The 23,593-nt window shown below is 37.1% G+C and overlaps 3 protein-coding genes across 7 annotated transcripts; 1 reads left to right on the plus strand and 2 right to left on the minus strand.

Annotated features, from left to right (window-relative positions):
• Window positions 1-4,046: 4,046 nt before the first annotated feature.
• Window positions 4,047-6,759, minus strand: LOC125212876. Of its 3 annotated transcripts, XM_048113161.1 has the most exons (8): window positions 6,584-6,759; window positions 5,748-6,128; window positions 5,085-5,229; window positions 4,843-4,982; window positions 4,552-4,614; window positions 4,387-4,455; window positions 4,233-4,288; window positions 4,047-4,110 (listed from the first exon to the last, which is right to left on the minus strand). In XM_048113161.1, the coding sequence occupies exons 2-8, from the start codon at window positions 5,985-5,987 to the stop codon at window positions 4,080-4,082; spliced, it is 744 nt and encodes a 247-aa protein (XP_047969118.1). In that variant the 5' UTR covers window positions 5,988-6,128; window positions 6,584-6,759; the 3' UTR covers window positions 4,047-4,079. The 3 variants fall into 3 exon arrangements, with proteins under 3 accessions (XP_047969118.1, XP_047969116.1, XP_047969117.1); XM_048113159.1 differs by having other exon boundaries at window positions 4,047-4,455; XM_048113160.1 differs by having other exon boundaries at window positions 4,047-4,455; window positions 5,748-6,143.
• A 3,989-nt stretch (window positions 6,760-10,748) lies between these two features.
• LOC125214373 lies at window positions 10,749-14,829 on the plus strand. 2 transcript variants are annotated; one of them, XM_048115374.1, is made up of 3 exons: window positions 10,749-10,839; window positions 10,997-11,155; window positions 11,678-14,829. In XM_048115374.1, exon 3 carries the CDS (start codon window positions 11,705-11,707, stop codon window positions 14,714-14,716), a length of 3,012 nt encoding a protein of 1,003 aa, XP_047971331.1. In that variant the 5' UTR covers window positions 10,749-10,839; window positions 10,997-11,155; window positions 11,678-11,704; the 3' UTR covers window positions 14,717-14,829. The 2 variants fall into 2 exon arrangements, with proteins under 2 accessions (XP_047971331.1, XP_047971330.1); XM_048115373.1 differs by lacking the exon at window positions 10,749-10,839 and having other exon boundaries at window positions 10,863-11,155.
• Window positions 14,830-15,121: 292 nt separating this feature from the next.
• On the minus strand, window positions 15,122-23,296 carry LOC125214566 (mitogen-activated protein kinase kinase kinase YODA). Of its 2 annotated transcripts, none has more exons than XM_048115649.1 (13): window positions 23,166-23,296; window positions 21,226-21,893; window positions 20,396-21,124; window positions 19,836-19,923; window positions 19,603-19,665; window positions 19,057-19,217; window positions 18,873-18,948; window positions 18,478-18,537; window positions 18,293-18,400; window positions 17,939-18,178; window positions 16,864-16,952; window positions 15,460-16,070; window positions 15,122-15,373 (listed from the first exon to the last, which is right to left on the minus strand). In XM_048115649.1, the coding sequence occupies exons 2-12, from the start codon at window positions 21,744-21,746 to the stop codon at window positions 15,551-15,553; spliced, it is 2,655 nt and encodes an 884-aa protein (XP_047971606.1). In that variant the 5' UTR covers window positions 21,747-21,893; window positions 23,166-23,296; the 3' UTR covers window positions 15,122-15,373; window positions 15,460-15,550. The 2 variants fall into 2 exon arrangements, with proteins under 2 accessions (XP_047971606.1, XP_047971605.1); XM_048115648.1 differs by having other exon boundaries at window positions 15,460-16,073.
• Window positions 23,297-23,593: the final 297 nt, after the last annotated feature.

Here is a 23,593-nt window from a genome sequence, read left to right on the forward strand (position 1 = left end):
TTTGGTCCTAGAATTAGATGATCTAATGGTCAATAATTAATAAAAGAACATGGAAGGTCATAATTAAGTAGTTTTAGGTCATATTATAAAATTTAGGTTTAACGGTTAAGATCATTTCAAGTAAAAAAAATGTCCTACGTATGATTTGTTATGCGTTTCTATATTTAAATCTATTTTTCATAGATCAAAATGAAAACTCTAAATATTATATATATATATATATATATAGAGAGAGAGAGTAGTGATATAGAGCAAACACTCCTTAAGCATATAACTAGAGAAGAAATTCTAGCCACAAGATCATGAAATCAAGGGCCAAGATTCCTTTTAAAATTCTAGTATTATATTTAGGTTTTGATTCACTATATGAATAATTTAGTTCACTTGGGGGTATATTGGTCATTTTGCTGAATTAAAATGAGGTGGGTCTTCTCTTTCCCTCATTTGAACATTTCACTTCCGTATGTTATTTCTCCAAATCCCATTCTCTCTCTGTCGAATACATAGGGTTCCACCACCGTGACCTCCATTCTTCGTCATGTTTCCTCCATTCCAGACGCCATTTCCTCCATTCCTCATCGTCGCATAGTTAGGCTCATCACCTTGCTTTTCTCCATCAATTTCCGGCGCTGCGTCCTCCATTCCCCGACGTGTTTCTTCGTTCGTTTCCTCCGACCAATGACTTCAAACTGGTAAAATAGAGAGCAACAGAGGAGAAAAAGGCGATGATCGCGTCGCTCAGCTGCTCCATCCGATGGCAGAGGGGAAAATGAAGCCGGAGATGCGGAATTTTGTTGCCGGAACATGATTTATATTGGAGAAGAAGAAAACGGTGTGCAAATGTTGCAATTCAAGGAATTTGTGCGAGATATCTGTAAACTTATACTGATTTACAGGGAAATTTATTTTTGGTTTTGTATATTGTATTTACATTGAACTTTGAGTGATGTATATTTTCCATTTCAGTGAAGTAAACTTGCATAGAGTGAAGTATTTAATGGTTAGAGTGAAGTGTTTGTGATCCAAGCTTAAAATGATTTATTTTTCCATTTCAGTGAAGTAAAACGTGCTTAAAGTGAAGTATTTCATAGTTAGAGTGAAGTGTTTGTGATCCAAGCTTAAAGTGTTTTGTTTTTCCATTTCAGTGAAGTAAAACTTGCTTAGCGTGAAGTATTCCATGGTTACAGTGAAGTGTTCCATGGTTAGAGTGAAGTGTTCATTCATGCTTAAAGTGTTTTGTTTTTCCATTTCAGTGAAGTAAAACTTGCTTAGAGTGAAGTATTTCATAGTTAGAGTGAAGTGTTTGTGATCCAAGCTTAAAGTGATTTATTTTTCCATTTCAGTGAAGTAAAACTTGCTTAGAGTGAAGTATTTCATAGTTAGAGTGAAGTGTTTGTGATCCAAGCTTAAAGTGATTTATTTTTCCATTTCAGTGAAGTAAAACTTGCTTAAAGTGAAGTATTTCATTGTTAGAGTGAAGTGTTTGTCATTCATGTTTAAAGTGCTTTGTTTTCCATTTCAGTGAAGTAAAACTTGCTTAGAGTGAAGTATTCCATGGTTAGAGTGAAGTGTTCCATGGTTTGAGTGAAGTGTTCATTCATGCTTAAAGTGCTTTGTTTTTCCATTTCAGTGAAGTAAAACTTGCTTAGAGTGAAGTATTTCATAGTTAGAGTGAAGTGTTTGTGATCCAAGCTTAAAGTGATTTATTTTTCCATTTCAGTGAAATAAAACTTGCTTTGAGTGAAGTATTTCATAGTTAGAGTGAAGTGTTTGTCGTTCATGCTTAAAGTGCTTTATTTTTCCATTTCAGTGAAGTAAAACTTGCTTAGAGTGAAGTATTCCATGGTTAGAGTGAAGTGTTCCATGGTTAGAGTGAAGTGTTCATTCATGCTTAAAGTGCTTTGTTTTTCCATCTCAGTGAAGTAAAACTTGCTTAGAGTGAAGTATTACATGGTTAGAGTGAAGTGTTTGTTATCAATGCTTAAAGTGCTTTGTTTTTCCATTTCAGTGAAGTAAAACTTGCATAGAGTGAAGTATTTAATGGTTAGAGTGAAGTGTTTGTGATCCAAGTTTAAAGTGATTTATTTTTCCATTTCATTGAAGTAAAAACCAGTAAACCAGATATCCAACTATACATAATTGCATGCCAAATCAATCAATGCGAAATCCTAGTGTCACTCCAAACAAATATACCAAACTAGTAATGCAAATGAATAAACATTAAGTAATAATTATTTACACCCATAATAATGTGTAATATTTATGCAGGCAGGTGGTTAAATTATAGGAGCCTGTATTTAAAAAGAGGCATATTGTAACAAGAAAACCTTGATTCTTGATTGATCGAATGCGATCCTTGATTCTGCGATTGAAATTACAATTTTTAGTTCCAAACAATTTCCACAATCGACAAGTAAGACGACGCCATAAACACGCAGATCTCAAACTGACGACCAAAATATGAAAACTAGGTTAGGTGATTTCAGCCTCGCCTTAAGGTGCGTCGACGATTACTAGCTGCGATCGACGCCACCAGTTGGGCGGAATATTATTTGGAAGCCTACTACGTCACGCCGGAGATAAAGACGGAGTGGTAGGAGGTTGAAGGAGTAGGAAGAAACAAGGGTGCAGCCGATGGGTCAACAGGGGGAGGCAGCTGCGAGAGGCAACCAGTGGAGGAGGCGTCGTCGAAGAGGAGGTTGATTCCTGCTCCTCCACCTCCTTCGTAGAGAGAGAATATACATAAATGTGATGTGTGTATCAGAATATGGAACAGAGTTGATTTTCTAAAATACCCCTATGCAATTTTTATTAATAAAAAATGAGTACTTAATTTACTCATTAGATTAAGATAATGAGTGGTTGAGATTTGTTCTCCAGTTATACACTTAATATTAGTTAAACATTGATCATGTTCCTATATATATATATATATATATATATATATATGTGCATGATCAAATACTAACTAAGTTACAGTAATAACTAATAACTAATATCAACTTTGTATGTTAAAAATATCAACACAGAAACATAAATTTATCAATCTTATTGTGCTGATAAACTTATTTCTTTGTGTTGATATTTAAATTTTACATGTTGTATTGATATAATTATGTCTTTGTGTTGATATTTTTAACACACAATATTGAAAGTTATTAGTTATTACTGTAAATGAGTTAGCAAGCTAACGCAACCCTCTATATATATATATATATATATATATATATATGCAATTATAACCTTGCACCAAATTTGATTTTAAAGTATAATTGATTAAGAGAGGGAGAGATAAATGGTAGTGTAAGTAGTATTAGTATAGAGTGAAGTCCACATCATTAATAGTGTTGTGTAATGGATTAAGTTGTAAATAAAATGATGTCTAGGTGTAATGTGTAGTTTAACTATTTTAAAATAAGAAAGTTCAGACTTCCTCTGTCCCATTAAAAATGAAATATTTCATTTCGGGTTATCCCATTAAAAATGATTCCTAAATAGAAACAACACCATCTCTACTTTTTTTCATTTCTCTTACTTTATTCTCTTCTTATTAACTCACACAACAATGGGTTATCCCATTAAAAATGATTCCTAAATAGAAACAACACCATCTCTATTTTTTTTCATTTCTCTTACTTTATTCTCTTCTTATTAACTCACACAACAATACTACACAAAATTCTTTGCAGAAAAGCAAATGTTTCATTTCTAATAGGACGGAAGGGACGAAGGGAGTACTTATCAGGACGGACTAATAAGAAAATAGTTCATACTTTTTAAGGATGGAGGCAATTTTAATTCTAATTCTTTGAAGTTGAGGCAATTTTAGCATCAAATAATAAGATTCAAAAGGACCCCAAAAATGCAGTATAATCAATAACAAGATCAAGGGAGATTGAGAAGAGACCCTCCCATAAAAAAGAGAATTGAGTTTGAAATGATATGGATAAAAAAGGATAACCGAATAGTAGGATATCTAATCTAATTCTATGATCCAACTTTGGAGTGTAAGTCATACTGTATTTTGTATAAGGAGTAGTATTAGATTGAGTGAACAAACCAAACCCCCTATTGCATGGTTAGCAATCCAGACATCCACAGTCATAGACTCTACATCAGCAGTGCCAGTGAATAATTAGAGGTTAAACTAAAAGCTAGGGTCAATAAGAGTAGACTACCTACTAAATACATGCTCCATATATTACAGCCTCTATAAATCTTTGCTAACTTACTGAAGTCTCCTGGCCGCACGAATAAACTCCACAATCACTTGTACCTCGTCTACTTTCTGTAGAAGCAAACGTTCGAGAAATTACATCTTTTCCCATAGAGTATGTAACATTTTATCTGACTATATTTTTGCGGGCTGAGTGCAAAAGAGGAGACCTGCGAAGAAAAATGCTGCTGGACAGCTTTGATGAGTTGTTCCTTCGTAGGGTGAGCGCTGATATTGGCCTGCATATAGAATTTGAGAAGCACAAATTAACACTGGATTAACACTGGAAATTGCCATCAACTAAAAGGAAAGGAAGATGGATGAATAAAACCCACGATGTGGAAGCTTCGACAATATCTCCATAATGATCCAGTCCCAAGTTTTGCCAGATTAACTCTCTGAAATGCAATATATGGACACGAATCAGTATTAATACACAAATATTATGTCCAGTTCAAGAATTTCCGGTTGCAACATTTCGTCACTCGTATTCAAGGATCAAATTGTGGGGAGTGGGGGAGTTTGAGTAATCACATGAAGATGTAGGCATGCTGTAACAGATTTATGGTTATCAGCTCTGTTAGAATACAAAAATTGGTATCTTATGGTATTGTGATTAGTATTACCAACTGTGCAGCGCGAAAATTGGACTGAACCTCTCTGCAACTGCTATGGTTCATCGACTTTGTTGTTGCTGTGGATGTTGACCACTGCATATTATACCTAACTTTTGGCTTGTTTGTCTTGCTCAAGTGAAGCCCATAAGCTGTTTCAAAGAAAAAAGACAAAGTACTCTAAGCTACAAGATCATTGAAGGAAAACACCAAAAATAGAATGTAGCACTGTAGTGATGTTAAAGGCAACTCACAGAAGCGGCGATGGTTTTCCCCCATATCAGAGCCACTGCTTGAATCATCAAAATCATATTCATCGTCTTCTTCATTTCCAGTAGGCGGTTCTAATACACTCAGAGCATTCCTCTGAAGCTTCACCTCAACACCATTCTTCAGTACCTGACCGAAGCAAGAACACGAATGTATAGAAAAACAAGGTGAAAGTAAAAAGGAGAGAAAAGAGTTAACGTATGAACAGTAAAGCTCAATGAGACTCAACTCATTAAAGAAGCAGAGTCCTATATGGAAAACCTTCCAGATTCTGGCTGAATCAATTTTAGCTACATGTAGCTTTTCACAGAAGTCATTTTTAGAAGTTTTTACAAACAGACTTGTCAAGCAATGATCTGATCGACTCGTTTATAAACCGAAAGAAGGACATGGAATAGGTTCTGGCAGTATAACTGTGGTATGTATATCAAGCAGTCTACATTACACAAATTCAATTTCCTATAACTAATAGTAGCAGAGTATTAAAATAAAGGGAAAGGCACAAGTTATGATCTGATCGACTAGTTTATAAACCGAAAGAAGAACATGGAATATGTTATAGCAGTATAATTGTGAGTCTACATTGCACAAATTCATTAAAAATAAAGGGAAAGACACAAGTTAGGGATATATGGATTATGGAGTACCAGCCAATGCCAACCACCAAGACCAACGGCCTTCTTGACCACTCCTTGCAAGCCCACCAAAACGCTCTTTGTTCTGTTATTCCCTGTGACAATAACCTTTGTATGCCTGGGAAGAACGGCCATCTCTTCGTCACAGCTCTCATCGCGGAAATGAGATAAAACCCGTGAAGGGCATGACTCCATAGCCAGCATCTCTCCAATAAACGCTCTCTCTACTCTACTGGAACCGCCGGATATCATCACAATGTGTTTACTGTTGTTACAACTTACAATCAACAAAATGCATATGAATTAAGTCGCACTACACTGTATGTAGTAAACCACTGAATTTGGAGGCCTTTCAATAGCAAACAAAGTGCAGCCTGCAGAAACTTCAAATTCCTGACACAGAAAAATCTATGGAGTGATGAGTCATAAATACACAAGTTGCATTTGAGTTGAAGAATTTTCGTGGAATTGACATGTACAGGTTGTGGGGATTTTAAATGATTCACGGGCTTAGTTAGCTCACATTAAATGAAACAAAATCAATTTCACTGTTTTTTTTAAATAAAAATCTCTCTTTCTCTCACACACTCACACAAACACACATAATTGATTTATTATGAAATTCTGTGGAGTGATGAGTCATAAATACACACTCACACTCACAGAAATGAAAGTCAAGTTTTTGACATGAAAAGTAAGCATTCATACTAGTAACCTTTAAGTCGACAACGCCAATGCCGTTCAATTGAAGTGCATTAATCAAAAACCAAGAAACAAAACTTGATTTAGCACTGAGAAATTCAAATTAGGAAACTTGAACTCATTAAATTCGCAAAAACAAGCCTTACCAGCTCCGTAGAAAGAGAGCAACGGGCAATGGCAATCGACGACGACTAGAATCAGCATACAAAAACAAAAATGGAAGGGGGGAAGCAATCAAATTTGAAGCAGTGTGTGTGAGAGAGAGATGAAGCACGCAGCAAATGCTTGTAACTGCCGTGTGAATGCGAATTTGGAAGCGACCTGCTACTGCTAAATTGCAGTGATTTGTACGGCCGCTGCTTCTACTTTTGTCGTCACTTTCATACCGGCTCAGCCGGTAGTGGGTCGGAATGGCTCGGCTTATCATAGCAATAGCCGCGCCGATGAGACTTATCCTTATCTGCTTGGAAAATGCCAAGGACACGTCGTAGTCACTTGGAATATAAATCGGGTAAAATATTTAAATAAGTCCACGAAAGTACTCCACAAATTATCATTTTTGGCTATTAAAATTCCAAAAGTGAAACATTTTGTGAAACGAAGTAAAAATAAAAGATTGCGCACTAAGTTACTCAATTCGCCCCTAAAAATTTGTCACTTATTTTCATCTTTGTCTGTTTTTAAAAATTTGTCACCTTTAACTTTTTCCATTTCTAGTAGTGGATCTCATATTCCACCAACTCATTCACACGCGTGTTTTATTATAACACTAATATATATAAGTATGACTCACATGCCACTAACTTTTTCAACCCATTTTTTACTACATTTCTTAAAACCTTTGCCGAGTCAAATGGTGACAAATTATGGGAGACGGATGGAGTACTAAATATGAGGCCTACTTATTATTTATTACTTCATAAAAGTTAAAGTGAAGTCTCATCGTGGGACGAATTTAAAAGACAAAAATAAACTCTTATTATGAGAGATAGATAAATAATTTTTTGTAAAATGTAAATTAATTGGTTAAATTTTAAAAATCTTATTCTTCTATTATCATAACTTGATGCATGTAACCAAAATAATATTAATACCTTAGTAAAATATCTAATGATTTAATCTCATGGTAATAGTAAATCCATTATCAGTGTCCCATTTTCCGAAAGTTTGAATTTTCATTTGCAATATCGGATGGATATGATCATCTACTATTGTAATTTGATGGTCTGCTCAAATGGGCCGAGCCCAGTACAATGTCCAATGCTGCGTCTTGAAGTAAGCTTGATAGATTTTTTACACTATTCCTCACTATTTAACTTAGATAAATGTCTACTACACTTAGTTTTTTTTATATAAATAGTAGTTTTTGAAAATAAATTTTGTCGAATTTAACTGGAAAAAATAAAAATTTTCAGATAAGATTTTCCAATGAAAATATAACTGTGTAAATTGCTGAAATACCATATAATTACTTAAAAATGAAATGATAACCGGAAAAGAGGATAAATGATAATCAGGCTGCCTCCCAAGAAGAAACAAAAAGTGGGTAGTGACCAATAATAATAACATTATGGCCCAGTACGGTCAGACACCCATACCATACAAAGTGTCACACTCAATTGTAGTGTGGAAATTAAACAAGTTCTAAGAAAAATATCTACTTATATTTTAATTCGAGGTGAATTTTATAACTAGTAAGTACTTAGTTGAAGGATAAGTACTGGTTGATGATTATTTAGTTGGTTAATGGATTTTGGGTGCATAAAAGGTAAAAATAAGTGGTAAATGTTAATGCTAAGCTCTATTGATATTATGAATTAGAGTAAATGAAATGGGAAAGCTGAGAATATGGGCCTCATTATTAGTAGTGAAAAACTGTGCAAATATTTTGAGCACTTTCCAGATGGATTCCAGTGCATGCACTTGCAACCCAATATTTATTACTCCACTATCAAGTAGATGAAGGTTATTATAGTCATTATAAAGTCTCGATACTGAAAAATTAAATGGGTTCATCAAAATTACTTTTAGCTGATTAATTAATCCTTTTCTTGTATGTTTATGAGTGGACCAATAACTTATCTAAATGATGAGAGAATTCCCATCAATCAAGCACTAGAATTCTTGATTCTTTGGTCTCAAAACTTTTTGGGACAACACAATTATTTGATGTTTCCGAATGCTTAAGCCACACCATCTTCTCCTTTTTTTTTTCTTTTTTTTTTAAAATTTAATCAGTTTTTTCCATATTAATTTGGCTTATAGGAGTATTACTTATGTAGGCCGTAGGGTAGAGATTATTAAATTGTCTTTGTCCTTGTAACCTGCAAAACTACCAAACACTGAGAAATATTTGATTTGTTTTATGAATTAGACAAACTTGTATTATTAAGTTGTAGGCCATTGTGCAAACTTGGATTTATTGTGGTAATATGTTTTTTGAACATATCCCCTAGATTTATGTACCCAACCACTCCCCCAAAAAACACACACACACGCACAAGTTTGCGTTGGAAAAAGTCTCTAAACTAAGCTACATTGTGTGAGAAATGTGTGTGAATGCATCAGAGCCGTTGTGAAGGCACATGGAGACATGTGGTATTATTACTAGGTAACAAAGGAGTGTATTGGAGTGATGTTGAAAGATCCAGAACTAAGTATCATATAAGTCAACTCAAATCTCTCTCTCATTGTGATAACATGAAATTTCACTATACATTCTCAGTTCGTTCTCACATGATATCATTCATGTAACGTCTTAGGTATAGATAGGGAGTGATTGTTGGTATAGATGCATAGACAATGAGATGCGTCTAAATCGAAGAAGGATATGAACAGATCGAAACTCACCCAAAAGATATAAGATTCTGAGGATTTGCGGATACGAGGCCACATATTTGATAACTTATTTGGTAGTAGATGATATTCATACTAACAAGATACAAATATTTTTCTTCTTATCTCCAATTACGATATGAGTGATGTCTTGAAAGATAAGCGTAAATCTTAGAGTGAGGTCCGTTAGCTTATGCAATTTAAAAAATGTTCTCTCTTAATAGCATATTATCATATTATTTTTTTAATTCATTTGGAAGTTGATAGGAATCTTGCTGTAAAGTGTAAATAATTAGGCATGTGCATTAATATTTTTGTAAGAGGACTAAACTCTTTTAGACTATATGTTCGTATTCCACATAAGTGCATATACAAATTAATGTTGAGGAGACGAAAGCTCAAAAATTAGTAGCTTAAACTTGCAGAATCCTTTTATTTTTAGCATAAACTCATAATTATTGTTCCACGCCCCACAACTAGTACTACTAAAATACTAGTACTAATAATTTTGAAATATTGATACACCATTATTGCCAAATGAAGAACTGGTGTATGATGAATATTAATGTGTAATCAATTTCCTACTGAAAGTGGACCACTTATAGAGTTGTAGTTACCTTTAACTCAAATTTTATGAGTAAGATTTCTTCAAATTCCATCTATTTTTAAAAATGAATGAATAAGTCGTGTCAAATATAAAGAGGATTTTTTTTTTTTTACATAATGTTTGTTTGTCATGATATTCTTATTTTTCTTCCGAATTCCTTTTTTAAATGAAAAAAAAACATTAGGAAGAAAAATTAAAAGAGAAAAAACGTAGTTTGACTATTTAAATCTTAAAACATTTAAAATATACTCTAGATTTATTTTCAAATTTAAAACCAAATCTTGTTGCAATCTTTTTCATAAAATAGCGAGGATAGAAAGATCTACACAAAATACTAGTAGTAGTAGTAGTACAAATTATATAATTAAAGATAAGTAGAAAATATTAGTAGTAATTAAATCCTATCAAGTCTCAAAAGCATAACCTATATATATAACAATAGGGATACTCCAAATTAAATTTAACGCGTAAATGTTACTGGTCCTCACGTCAATGCGTCATTTAAAATTAATCCTATTTTTAATACTTAAATAATTGTCATTAGCGTTAATATCTTTGTTAAATAAAGGGGATTATTAGGGTACCTTTCCTCGTTAACACCGTTTGCCGGCCCTATCTGTCTTTTTATGGAGCTGTTAATTGCTCCACTTATTTAAGCAAAATTAAATTAAAATATATTCAATGCTTGATCTGATATTGAGCTCTGCCTAATAAATGTAGATATTATGTGAGTACTACAATATATTTTGTTATTCCAAAAATAAATATGAGTATATATTTATCGAAATGAAAAAAGAAAATGAGGTCTTCAATTGGTAGAAGTTATACACTGACAAAATGAGACATTATTTGTTACCATACGCACGATATTGGATTTAGGACAGGATAAAATCTTATGGGGCTCAAGGTTTACTAAATTTTACTGTTTTATATTCATGTCTCCATTTTCTGCTGAATAAGGTAAAGTCCAATTTCCCAATTCTCTATCGCCATTTATAATCTTTTCATTGCTCTTCACTCCCACTTTATCAAGAACTGGGGCCTCACCTCCTCTGTCCAATTCTGCTTACTCTTCTTTTCACAAACACTCCTTTCTAATACTCATCAATTTCTGCAGTTATTGTCTTGGCCCTCCATATATTTATAAGCTTTGTTTCATGATTAAATGCATCGCTTTTAAATATTTTTTTCTGGGGTTCATAAAGATTGCTCCTTTCTGCATCGAGGAGGCTATTTGGATTTCTGGATTTGAAGAGTTGGCGTTTTTTTTATTGAGGTAAGTAGTTCAGATCTAAATGTTGGCCTGTGACATAGGTTTATATTCTATTGGATTGAATAAGGTTTATCATATTCCTTTTAAAACTTGTGTACTTAGATCTAAATTTCTTTAATTTGAAGCTGCTTTTAATGCCTTTTTAGGGATGTTGAAGGTTGGTCTTTTTCTTGGTATGCGATGGAATCTAAGGGATTGAGTTTTAGCAGTTGCTTGTTGTAACTTAGGTTTTGCTTGCAGTGAGTTTCTTGATGGTAAAAATGTATGCTTTTGTTGTACTCAGAAAATCTTGCTTTGCACAATGTGGGAGTAGCTTTCTTTGCAGTAGTTAGTTAGGTTGTTACTTTTTTCTGCATTTTTCCCTTTTCCTTTCATTTTTGTGTGAAGTGAAATGTTTGTACATGTATGTGTTTGGCCTAACTCTTCTAGTTCATGTATGTTTAGCCTAATTATTGCATTCAAGATTTTGGTACTCCAATTAGATGGTGTAATCATTTTTTTATTGGTAATTTTGTTGTGAATTAGGTGTGCTGTTGTCCTTATTGAGAATGCATGGGATTTCAGTGTACAAGGAATTGGGTGGAATTAGAGATGGAAGAAGAGATTTCTAAGTTGGGGCCATTACCTAATACAACATCTAGGAATCTCTCATCATCTTCGTCTGCATTTTTCTCTGCAAATCAGTCTCCTTTCTTCTCCCCAAGATCATCTAATTGTCGTAAATCTGCGCAATCGGACGAACTGTGCCCTTCCGCCACCACAAATGCGGATAATGGAGATGCGAGTTTGGATAATGCTGAATCAGAGCTTCTAATGAGCATCCGATACGCCTCAGCTGATGTCTGTCCTGGTGCTGAAGCATGTACGTCGAGTGATCCCTTGAAGTTGGGGTCTTCGACGGGTTTATCTGTAAGTCCCCTGTCAAGTAATGAAGTTCTGCCTCAAAATGGTTGTTCTAAGCAAAAGAGTAAAGGGAAAAGGGTTGAGAGGTCACTTGAGATTGAAGTTCCTCCGGCTTCCTATTCGTCGAATAGGCTGAGGAGCTGTGATGTTTATGTTGGCTTTTACGGCCGGAAGCCTCTGTTACTGAGGTTTGCAAACTGGCTTCGCGCTGAGTTAGAGGTTCAAGGTTTGAGCTGCTTTCTCACTGACAGGTCTAGATGCCGGAATTCTCGTAAGCACAACATTGTTGAGAAAGCTATGGATGCTTGCACTTACGGAGTTGTGATCCTGACAAAGAAGTCGTTCAGAAATCCATACACCATTGAAGAGCTGAGGTTTTTCTCAAGCAAGAAGAATTTAGTTCCTATATACTTTGATTTGGGTCCAGATGACTGTCTTGTCAGGGATATAGTCGAGAAGAGAGGTGAGGTGTGGGAAAAATACGGTGGTGAACTATGGTTACTTTATGGAGGAGTCGAGAAGGAATGGAAAGATGCATTAGGTGCCCTTTCTCGTGTTGATGAGTGGAAGCTAGAGGCTCGAGATGAGCAGTGGAGGCATTGCATACTAAGAGCTGTTTCTCTATTGGCATTGAGGTTAGGAAGGAGAAGTGTCGTGGATCGGGTGACAAAGTGGAGGGAGAAGGCCGAGAAAGAGGAGTTCCCTTTCCCTCGAAATGAGAATTTTGTTGGTAGGAAAAAGGAGATATCCGAGCTGGAATTCATGCTTTTTGGGGATGTTAGCGGAGATGCTGAGCGAGACTACTTTGAGCTCAAGGCCAGACCGAGGAGGAAGAACTTAACGATTGCATGGGGAAGGACTAGTTCAATAGATGAGAAGCAGAGGGATAGACAAAGTGAGAGTAGTAAGCGTAAGGGGAAAGAACCAATTGAATGGAGGGAATCGGAAAAGGTAATAGAGATGCAAAACACTGAATTTTCTCAACCACAGCATCACACAGCAAAGCCGAAGAATGGCAGAAGGAACGGAAGGAGAAGATCGTTGAAAGTTGAATATGGCAAGGGAATCGCTTGTGTATCAGGTGACTCGGGGATTGGCAAGACCGAACTCGTTTTAGAGTATGCTTACCGGTACCATCAAAGATATAAGATGGTTCTTTGGATAGGCGGCGAAAGCAGATACATACGTCAAAACTATATGAACTTGTGGTCGTTCCTAGAGATAGACGTAGGGGTGGAGAGCTGCACGGAGAAAACCCGGCCAAAGAGCTTCGAAGAGCAAGAGGAAGCTGCTATAGCCAGAATCCGGAAGGAGCTCATGAGGAACATTCCATTTCTAGTGGTGATCGACAATTTGGAGAGCGAGAAGGATTGGTGGGATCACAAACATGTAATGGACCTGCTGCCCCGGTTTGGTGGGGAGACGCACGTCATCATATGCACACGCTTGTCCCGGATAATGAACCTCGAGCCACTGAGGCTGTCTTACCTATCCGGTGTTGAGGCAATGTCTTTGATGCAGGGCGTCGTGAAAGATCAATCGGTCAGTGAGATTGACGCGCTTCGTGTCATTGAGGAGAAACTCGGAAGGCTAACCCTGGGATTAGCCATCGTGGGAGCTATTCTCTCAGAGCTTCCTATCACGCCTAGCAGGCTTCTCGACACCATAAACCGGATGCCTTCAAAGGTTCCATCATGGACTGGTCGCGAAAACCATCCCCTGAGGCGGAACAATTTCCTCTTGCAGCTCTTCGAAGTATGCTTCTCGATATTTGACCATGCAGACGGGCCAAGGAGTCTGGCGACTCGGATGGTTCTTGCAAGTGGCTGGTTTGCCCCAGCACCCATCCCTCTGCCCATCTTAGCCGGGGCTGCAAAGAAAATACCGGAGAAGAAACGCCACAGACGGCTCTGGAGAAAGATCCTCGTGTCTTTAGCATGCGGCCTCACATCATCCTTTGCTCGAAGATCAGAAGCAGAAGCCTCTTCACTGCTGCTGAGATTCAACATGGCAAGAAACTGCACGAAACAAGGATGCATCCAGTTCAACCACCTCGTCAAGCTGTACTCGCGAAAGAGAGGGATCTCGGGCGTTCCACAGGCCATGGTCCATGCTGTCATCGCCCGGGGCTCTATGTCCCACAGCTCCGAACACATATGGGCCGCGTGTTTCCTGCTGCTCGGGTTTGGGAAGGACCCCATCGTTGTGGAGCTCAAGGTGACGCAACTTCTGCTCCTCGTCAAAGAAGTGATCCTGCCGCTTGCCATAAAGACATTCGTCAGCTTCTCCCGCTGCAACGCTGCCATGGAGCTGCTCCGGCTGTGCACAGACGCACTGGAAGCAACGGATCAGGAACTCGTTACTCCGGTGGATAAATGGCTGGACAAGTCGCTTTGCTGGAAACCGATACAGACGAACGCACAGCTGAATCCTTGCCTGTGGCAGGATCTTGCGTTGGCTCGGGCCACTGTGCTTGAGGTCAGGGCGAAGCTGATGGTGAGAGGTGGGAAATTCGACATCGGCGACGATCTGATAAGGAAGGCTGTTTACATTAGAACTTCAATATGTGGTGAGGATCATCCAGACACCATCTCGGCTCGTGACACACTCACAAAACTCACTAGAATTATTGCCACTGTTCAAACTCATACTTCCCCCTAGATTTTATTTATTTTTCTTGCCTTCAGAGCTCATAATAGAATTATAGTAGTAGTACAGAATTTTGAATAAGCTGCATTCTATATTCAATGGAATTTGTATGAGTTTAATTGGCATTCAACATGATGCATTACAAGTTTTATATATCCTCTCAAAGCTTTTGTTTTGTACTCCATAAAAAAAAAAGAAATAATCAAGTAATATTAGAAATAACTGGTTTTGTTAAATTTAGCTTGATCTAAACATGCAGTTTTTTATAAATAAGAAGATTTATAGATGAAATAAAATTTTCATATTATTTCATACTGCTTTCTGTCCAAAGCTTATTTTGGGGTTTCCGCATTATGAGCACACTACAACGGAACTAATAGAACAAACAAATGAATAAAGGCATAATCGATGCATCAATGAAGCAAGAATATTGGATTTGAATTCTAAACTGGAGTATTTAACATAGCCTGTTAATTTCCTAACATGCATCCCTCATCAAAATTTTGTACAAAATTGTAGAGACTGACAAAACACTTACTGTAGTAGCAGAGGGTAGGGATAATATTCAAAATGCCAAATCTAAAATAATTCCATATTTCTCTCTACCACATCTACTAAATATACAGTTCTCTACACCAGCCAGCTTCCAGCTTCTGTGGCTTCTTACATCTGCAAAGAGAATACTATCGTTAAGTGTAGGTTGATGAAAATATATGGCAAATATGGAGAAATTGTTGCTCAAAACGAATATTTACCTTCAGAAACTTTGCTGGGCTTTCCCTCCTTTTTAAGAAAGAGAAAATATATACTAACAACATTGTTTGGTTAGCAGCACTCTTGGCCTCATTAACCTCTAACTTTGTGACTAGGAAGACAAGAACTCGGCTTTGGTTCCGAACCTTGATTTAATCTCACTGGATTCCTCAATAGCTTCTGTGACACCCGATCAGCTAAAACTAGATGTGAGTCATATAATTCTTCTTTTGAACCATGCAAAACAGGGCGTTCAACCTTGTTTCTACGGTTGCCATTATCCCGTGGAACGGATTCCAGGGACAAATGAGCTTGAATAAGTCCTCGAAATATATCAGGTTTATGCTCCTGAGAGCCATTTCCACGTGCAGGAAAGGCATTCAGGGGCATTGCTAACATACCACCGCCTTCATGCAAATTGTTCAAATGGAATTGTTGAATTGCACCGAGGTTGCCTCCACCTGGAGGAGTCGAAGCACCAGATGCAGCACGAGGGCTTGATATTGGAGATGGTGATAATCTTCCATTAATGTGCTGTGGAGATCGTGAACACGAACGAGGACTTGCAACTGGAGGTACAGCACATGGGTTGTTTCTAGCCATATACGCATCTCTGCTGAACCATGAGAATGAGAATCAGTTAGAGACTGATCAGGGGAAACTGAATACAACATCAGACTCTAATTTATTATATCGATTATGGTGTCGAGCAATGAGCTTTATGCAAGACCTCGTAATGGTGACAATCTCTTCCCATAAAGATACACAATAAGACACAATAGTCACTCTTATACTCCCTCTGTTCCATGTTAATAGAGTCATTTTACTACTTTGGGGAAGTTCCAAGTTAATTGAATCATTTCTATTTTTGGCAAAGAGTAACCATCTCTCTTACTTTATTCTCTCTTCATCTCTCTTACTTTATTCTCTCTTCATCTCTCTTACTTTATTCACTATCCACTTAACACACTATTCTTAAACTCCGTGCCGAAAAGAAACGCCTCTATTAACAAGGAATGGAGGGAGTACTACTCATCCTACTGAATAGATGTTAGGCAAGATATGATAGCAATTGGTTGACATGCTCATTCAGGATATATTGAGCACTGACTACCACCACTTCAATTTTCAGTTCTTCTCGCATAAGTAGCATAACCCCTATAACCATTTAATATCTATAAAAAACCCAGCTGCCAAAAAGACTTGAGGGTAAAATAGCAAAACACAAAAATCATGTTTTGACTGACAATCAGAATTTCAGCAACTAATGTAGAGTTGTAGACTCAGAATGCTACAGCACAAAGTACACCATTTATGCATACCATAGTAAAAGTTGCATTTAACATCGTAAAATGTCATGTTCAAGTGTGTGCGTGTGCGCATGAGTGAGTGAGAGAGAGAGATACCTAAATCCAGGAACACTTTTTCGGGTTTTAGAATGACCAGCAGCTCCCGAGGAGTCCAAACAAGGTGGTGTTCTGGAATGTCCAAAGCCCTACATAAAGGTAGTAACACTTTTTTTGTTATGTCACCTTAATCGAAAAAAATCTCCAGATACTAATTACTAAATGAAAAATAAGATGCACATAACCATATAATGATCGGAAATCAATGCAAAAGTTGTTCTTAAACTCTACTGGTGACAGCTCAGCATGCCATCCTAAGACTTTTCTCGATTAAATCATTAAAAAGTCTCTAATGGAATGTACAGTCTTGAAGGAAATCATATACTCCAGTGCAAGATGGAAGAGATATATACACTGGAGAAATTTTAGAAAAGGGAGGATACCAGTGCTCTGACTTCATGTGTGAGTGCAGGTATTGACTCCATAGGATCAGCAGTCAGAACAGGTCTCTCCAGAGAAACAGAATTTTTAACAAAAGGATGCTCCAGGAGTTGAGCTGCTGTAGGACGATGAGATGGATTACGCTGCAAACACTGTTTCACAAAACTCCTCCCATCTTCTGAGAGGTGATTGGGGATTTCTGGAAGTTCCTTGCTATTTCCAATCTTAAACATAGCTGCAACCTTCAGGAAGAATACGGAAGATATCACTATCATTATTTTTTAAAGCAGATTCTTGTAGTACATGTAACAATGATGCAACAGTAACATGTCAAAATTGCAAGGACATAAAGTTACCCCTTCGTAATGACTCCAAGGTGGTTTTGTTGTAGCCATTTCCAGAACTGTGCATCCAAGGCTCCATATATCCACCGCTAGGTTAGAACCACTAGTATTCTTTATGACCTGTATATTAATAAAAATAAGATGCACATAACCATATAATGATCGGAAATCAATGCAAAAGTTGTTCTTAAACTCTACTGGTGACAGCTCAGCATGCCATCCTAAGACTTTTCTCGATTAAATCATTAAAAAGTCTCTAATGGAATGTACAGTCTTGAAGGAAATCATATACTCCAGTGCAAGATGGAAGAGATATATACACTGGAGAAATTTTAGAAAAGGGAGGATACCAGTGCTCTGACTTCATGTGTGAGTGCAGGTATTGACTCCATAGGATCAGCAGTCAGAACAGGTCTCTCCAGAGAAACAGAATTTTTAACAAAAGGATGCTCCAGGAGTTGAGCTGCTGTAGGACGATGAGATGGATTACGCTGCAAACACTGTTTCACAAAACTCCTCCCATCTTCTGAGAGGTGATTGGGGATTTCTGGAAGTTCCTTGCTATTTCCAATCTTAAACATAGCTGCAACCTTCAGGAAGAATACGGAAGATATCACTATCATTATTTTTTAAAGCAGATTCTTGTAGTACATGTAACAATGATGCAACAGTAACATGTCAAAATTGCAAGGACATAAAGTTACCCCTTCGTAATGACTCCAAGGTGGTTTTGTTGTAGCCATTTCCAGAACTGTGCATCCAAGGCTCCATATATCCACCGCTAGGTTAGAACCACTAGTATTCTTTATGACCTGTATATTAATACAGTAACTAGAATTGGCTGAGATGGGTCTAAACAACTAAAACTACTGAATCATCTTTCACAAACCTCAGGTGCCATCCAGTATGGGCTTCCCTTAAACGACAATGGACAGGATTGCCCAGTTATCTGCAAATAATAGATTTGATTTAGATTTAGACAAACTAAACGAGATAAACAGCCTTTTCTTTATTTATTGAGTATTGCATAATTATTATTACTGTTCCAAATTTACTGTAGGACAATGGTGAATACTAAATAATTAACACAGACAGTCATCTATTGAGGGGCTATGTTCATGAAATAACCTTTATATTTTGTTAGGAAGTAAAAACAATAATGACGTTAAGTTACACAAGAACCATCCAGACAGCCCCAAATTAATAACAAGATAAAATTAAATCGAACCGGTAGCTTAAGTCATGTCGCAAATGGAAACCATCGAATAAAGTGCAAGTGTTTACATGTTTCGCCATCCCAAAATCTGCCAATTTTACCCGCCCATTAGGGTCGACAAGAATATTTGCTCCTTTTATGTCCCTGACCAAATAAATATAAATCCAATCAGCACACAGAAAATCCCCAACGTGCCCAACTTAGGTGTTGAACAAGAAACCAAGGGATAATATTAATTTAAGTCTAAGCTACCTATGAATTGTGTTTTTGCCATGCAAATAAGCCAGCCCCGATAATATCTGTTGGGTATAACTTCTGATTGCTGCTTCACCCAACTGCCCATACTCTTGGAGAATTTTGTAGATAGAACCACCGGACACAAACTCAAGGTATATATAGAGTTTGTCATCTACCTGAAGAAAGAGATGACATCAAATGGAAGTCAAAAGATCTCATTTCCAGAACTATAAAATCCTTCATTTAATTATATGTTAACAAGGAAATATATGCATGAAAATGGTAGGAAAGCAACACGAAATTAATTATTAACTAAGTTCAGAAAAATGCTTGCCATATATCATCCAGAGAGCATGAATTATTAATCCAAGAAGATATGATATTTTCAAAACTTATCCTGTATATTTCAAATACAAACATATGAACTGCAAGATGAGACAAAACAACAATGGAAACTTTTCTCCACAAAGTATTTTAATCCAAACATATAACCAGGCCAATCTTCTATGAGTTTCCGATAAAGAAATAAATAGCAATAACCGACGATAAAAAAAGACTTACTGTCTCAGATCCATAATATTGCACAATGTTTGGATGGTGGAGGCGACTTAAGAGTGCAATTTCCTGCAAGAATTACCCAGTTATGGAACAGAGAGTTAGCAATATGGCAATAGAAAAAATGTATCATAAATCTGATACATGCTATTTCAGTAGATGTCATTTTATCTTTCTAAGTAAGAGCTCCAAAAGTTCCCCCATTGCTTTTTATAGTAAGAAGAGTTGAAAAACCTCACCTGTCCAAGTTGCTGAGCAGATTCCCTTGACTTAGCATCATCAGAGAACAACGTGACCTCCTTCATTGCACACATCTCACCACTTTCACTGCAGCCCAGGGAACAAGAAAAGTGAACTTCAAGTGGTAATTGGTGAAGCAAAAAATTAGGTAAATTATTAAAGCACACATAGTGATGCAAAGCCATTAGATGTTTATTAGGTACATAACAGAATCTATTAAAAGCACATTCAGAATTATGGCGCTCTAGTTGGGAAAACAAAACTGTTACTCTGCCGATCCCACTATTTATGGAACATTTCTTTTGGGCACGAATATTTAGGAGATTTGTAGGGTAATGTAAAGTGGAGTGGGACTATATATTATTTAAAGTTGTGTGAGTAATAAAAATGTCTTAAAAAGGAAATGAGCCATGTTATTTAGGATGGCTTAAAAATGAATACGTGCCATGACTAATGGGACTGAGGGAGTATTAGGTACGCTTCATAGAGAAGTGCTATGCATATTATGCAATGTCATATTGCTATTACAGTATTAATATAATGATTAAAGATCAGTTACCTATTAAAACCCAGATAAACATGTCCAAACGTTCCTCTACCAAGTAGCCGTCCTTTCTTCCATCGTGAACCTGGGCTTGGAGGATTTTCAGTCCTACAAGGACTGCGCATAATCCTTGGAGAAGTTCCTGCTGAATACGATGGAGTGACTGAGGAAGCATTAGAACTTGTTATTGGAGGAAGAGGAAGCCGATGGCTCTGCTGCCTTCCATCTTCAAGCCATGCTGTAGGTGACTCAGCTGATGCCCCCCCAGCACAAGGATGCAGAGGCGTCACTGGACCACTGTGTATTCTTGAGCTGGGACCAGGGCTCGTCATTCTTGGGCTAGGTAATGGTGAACATTCAGGGCTGCACCTGCTGTTTGGCCAAAAGAGCTGGCATGTTCCATCTCCTACAAAAGAGCTGTGCCCTGAATTGTGAACAGAACTCGGACTTGAGCCATGCCCAGATCCTAGCAAAGACAAATCTGCATATGGCTTTCCTAGCCAGACACCACCATTCATGAGAGGCTCGTGACAAAATCCCCTAATTGGACTTCTAGAAGGACTCGACATTGAGCTGTTTGGTACACTTAGATTAGGAACTTGTAAACGGGCAACTTTAGCATCTACATGCCTCTTCTTAGGTGATGCAGGGCTAGTTTGACAATGCAGCAAATTATCAGCTGGTGGCGACATCTCTTTTGAACTCTTTTTTTTGGCAAAGGGGAATTGATCCTTTTGCTTCAATCTATTTCAGCGATAACATAGTTCAGTTAGAGGGAAGATACATAATAAGTGTTTCATATTAAAGAAGCAGTTTAGTAAATAAATATTGTCAAACAAACTCACCCAGAAGGACTAGCTGCATCAGATTTAATCACACTCTCATAATCTGAAGCTTCAGGGCTTAGGAGGCGTGACTCAGATGGATCATCAGTATCACTGGAACTGTCACTACAACTAGAAGCAGTTGCCAGGTCCTTTTCGCCAACTTCAGCACGTTTTCCAATTTTTCCATGCCCAGGTTTGGGAAGGGGATGTAAGACTGTGGATTTGGAAACTCTATCAGCTGATGGTCCATTTAATGCCCTGTCCCCAGAATCAGTACGATAGATGTTAGTGAAATGGCTCCCCGGAAGGGGAAGTGGTTGCGCCTGGGGCCTTTCACCAAAGCTCTGACAACGTGATACTTGTTGCGACGGGGATGGAGACTGTGAATCTGCTCCCAATACCTTCTGTGAGGTAGTATTACTGCTTTGTCTACGAGGACCCCCAGATCTAATGCATTTCCTGCTCAATGAATCAATGAAACTTTCTACATTTGATTTCTTCTTCACGTCTTTGGAAGATTTCCCCCACCATGTAGGCATAGTTAATATTCAACAATAACTTCCAATCCTGAAGCAGTAACTTCCTTGGATTGAACAAACTTGGCACAGAAAAGGCTTCTTTATAGGTCAAATACATATACAATGCATCTTTAATTGTTGGTTACAAATACATGTACTGCTACAAACCTGCAATCAGAAACTGATGCATGAGTTTCAAGGAATTGTCTCGCAGATGCATGAAATGTCTGGAAAAAGCATTTACGATTTTCACGGATTTGGTAAAACCCTTTAATAGTACGGATAGTTTGCATTTAATGCAGTACTAAAAGAGATTTATTTAATAACCTTTTGCATTATAAAGACGTCACGACAAAAATGTAAGCAAACTATCTTCATAATCCAACATGGCGGTGAATATATAGGCTACTTTAATAAGAACCCCAAATATTATCAGAATATTTTGGTGGTCTAGATTACAGCTTTCTTTTTACTGGATTTATTGGACAAAGTCACAAAAGTATACTGATCCATATGTTCACCAAATCAGGTGTCCAGTTTCTAGATCTTAACATCACAAATTTCCAGTTAATGGGACTTTCTAAAGCCGGTGCATATTCTTAAGTATCTAGAGTATTAGTATATGGTATACTAAGCACAACTCTTCAATCATTGCATATGAACAGGGTATGCAATTTTAGAACTATTTATTCACAAGTTGAAATCCAATTTTCTGGATCACATTAGAGAAAATATATAAAATCAGATGACACATGGTTCACGTCTTAGTGCACTGGACATGTGAAATAATTAGCATTCTCCACCAAGACCACAAATATACTTGATCCTCGTAAATGCCTCGCCATTAAAAAAATAGATGTGATCACTAAGGTAACACTACAAAACAATTTCAAAGATCCTTCATTAACGCGTAACGCACTAAATAACAACAATATCCAAAAACTAAACGCAAAATGCTCCTAAATAATTGAGGTTCTTAAGATCCTGGTGCCAACATAGAACTTGACAAGATATTTAAACCCGCACCAGTATATGATTCCAGAATCGGATGAACAATAGACTAAAACTTGATTATTTAGAGTAGTTAAGAAACAATTGGGGCTAAATGTCGGCTTAGTAAATAGTACTATTTGCAAGCTTTTATGCAACTCATAGACCCTTCATTTCATCGAATCGAAGCTAAAAATGAATTCTTACATAATCAATCAACTCGAGAGCGCCAAAACGTCTCAATAGAAAAATGCAACCAGAAAGGAAAAGTAAAAACGCACAACCCTAACACAAAAATCAGTGCTTGTGATACTGAAATGGGATTGGCAGGAGGTTGTGAATTTATAAGATTAAAATATGGGTGATACGCGGCGAATCACAGTATGAATTCACATAATTTGAGAAGAATCAAGTGAAATGCAAACCCTAATTAATTGCAACTGCACTCACCGGAGGGAGGGACAGGACGAACCGGACCAAATATTTTGTCCGTGCTCACAGAGTCAGACGCTTACTAAAGAGTTGCAGAGAGATATTTTTAGAGAGCGAAAGTGTACGGTCTTGTTGAAAATACATGACTGTATTACACTAAAATCTAATGGTCAAAATATAATTTTACTTGAATAATTAATACTCCCTCCGCCATCAATAGCAATCACAGTTTAACTGGGCACGGGTTTTAAGAAATGTAAAGAAAAGTTAGTTGAACAAGTTAGTGGAATGTGAGACCCACTTTTTTATATTTATTTTATAATAAAATGTGCGTGAAGTGAGTTAGTAGAATGTGGGACCTACTACTATTTATAGTGAAAATGAAGTGTGACTCTTAATTGGGGACATACCGAAATGAAAAAGTGAGACTTTTAATAGGGGACGGA

The sequence above is a fragment of the Salvia hispanica genome, chromosome 3 (genome assembly GCF_023119035.1).
Source record: "Salvia hispanica cultivar TCC Black 2014 chromosome 3, UniMelb_Shisp_WGS_1.0, whole genome shotgun sequence".
Taxonomy (NCBI): Eukaryota; Viridiplantae; Streptophyta; class Magnoliopsida; order Lamiales; family Lamiaceae; genus Salvia; species Salvia hispanica.

What these genes read in the sequence shown, in the direction of transcription:
- LOC125212876 (XM_048113159.1), bottom strand. Translation starts at nt 5,987, where the DNA reads ATGATATCCGGCGGTTCCAGTAGAGTAGAGAGAGCGTTTATTGGAGAG. An exon ending in ATTTTCGCGCTGCACAGTTG is followed by an intron (nt 4,615 to 4,842) that starts GTAATACTAATC and finishes ATTGCATTTCAG; the next exon opens with AGAGTTAATCTGGCAAAACT. An exon ending in ATTGTCGAAGCTTCCACATC is followed by an intron (nt 4,456 to 4,551) that starts GTGGGTTTTATT and finishes TTCTATATGCAG; the next exon opens with GCCAATATCAGCGCTCACCC.
- LOC125214373 (XM_048115374.1), top strand. Translation starts at nt 11,705, where the DNA reads ATGGGATTTCAGTGTACAAGGAATTGGGTGGAATTAGAGATGGAAGAA.
- LOC125214566 (XM_048115648.1), bottom strand. Translation starts at nt 21,746, where the DNA reads ATGCCTACATGGTGGGGGAAATCTTCCAAAGACGTGAAGAAGAAATCA. An exon ending in CATACTGGATGGCACCTGAG is followed by an intron (nt 18,401 to 18,477) that starts GTTTGTGAAAGA and finishes ATTAATATACAG; the next exon opens with GTCATAAAGAATACTAGTGG. An exon ending in AAAAGTGTTCCTGGATTTAG is followed by an intron (nt 16,074 to 16,863) that starts GTATCTCTCTCT and finishes CTCATGGTTCAG; the next exon opens with CAGAGATGCGTATATGGCTA.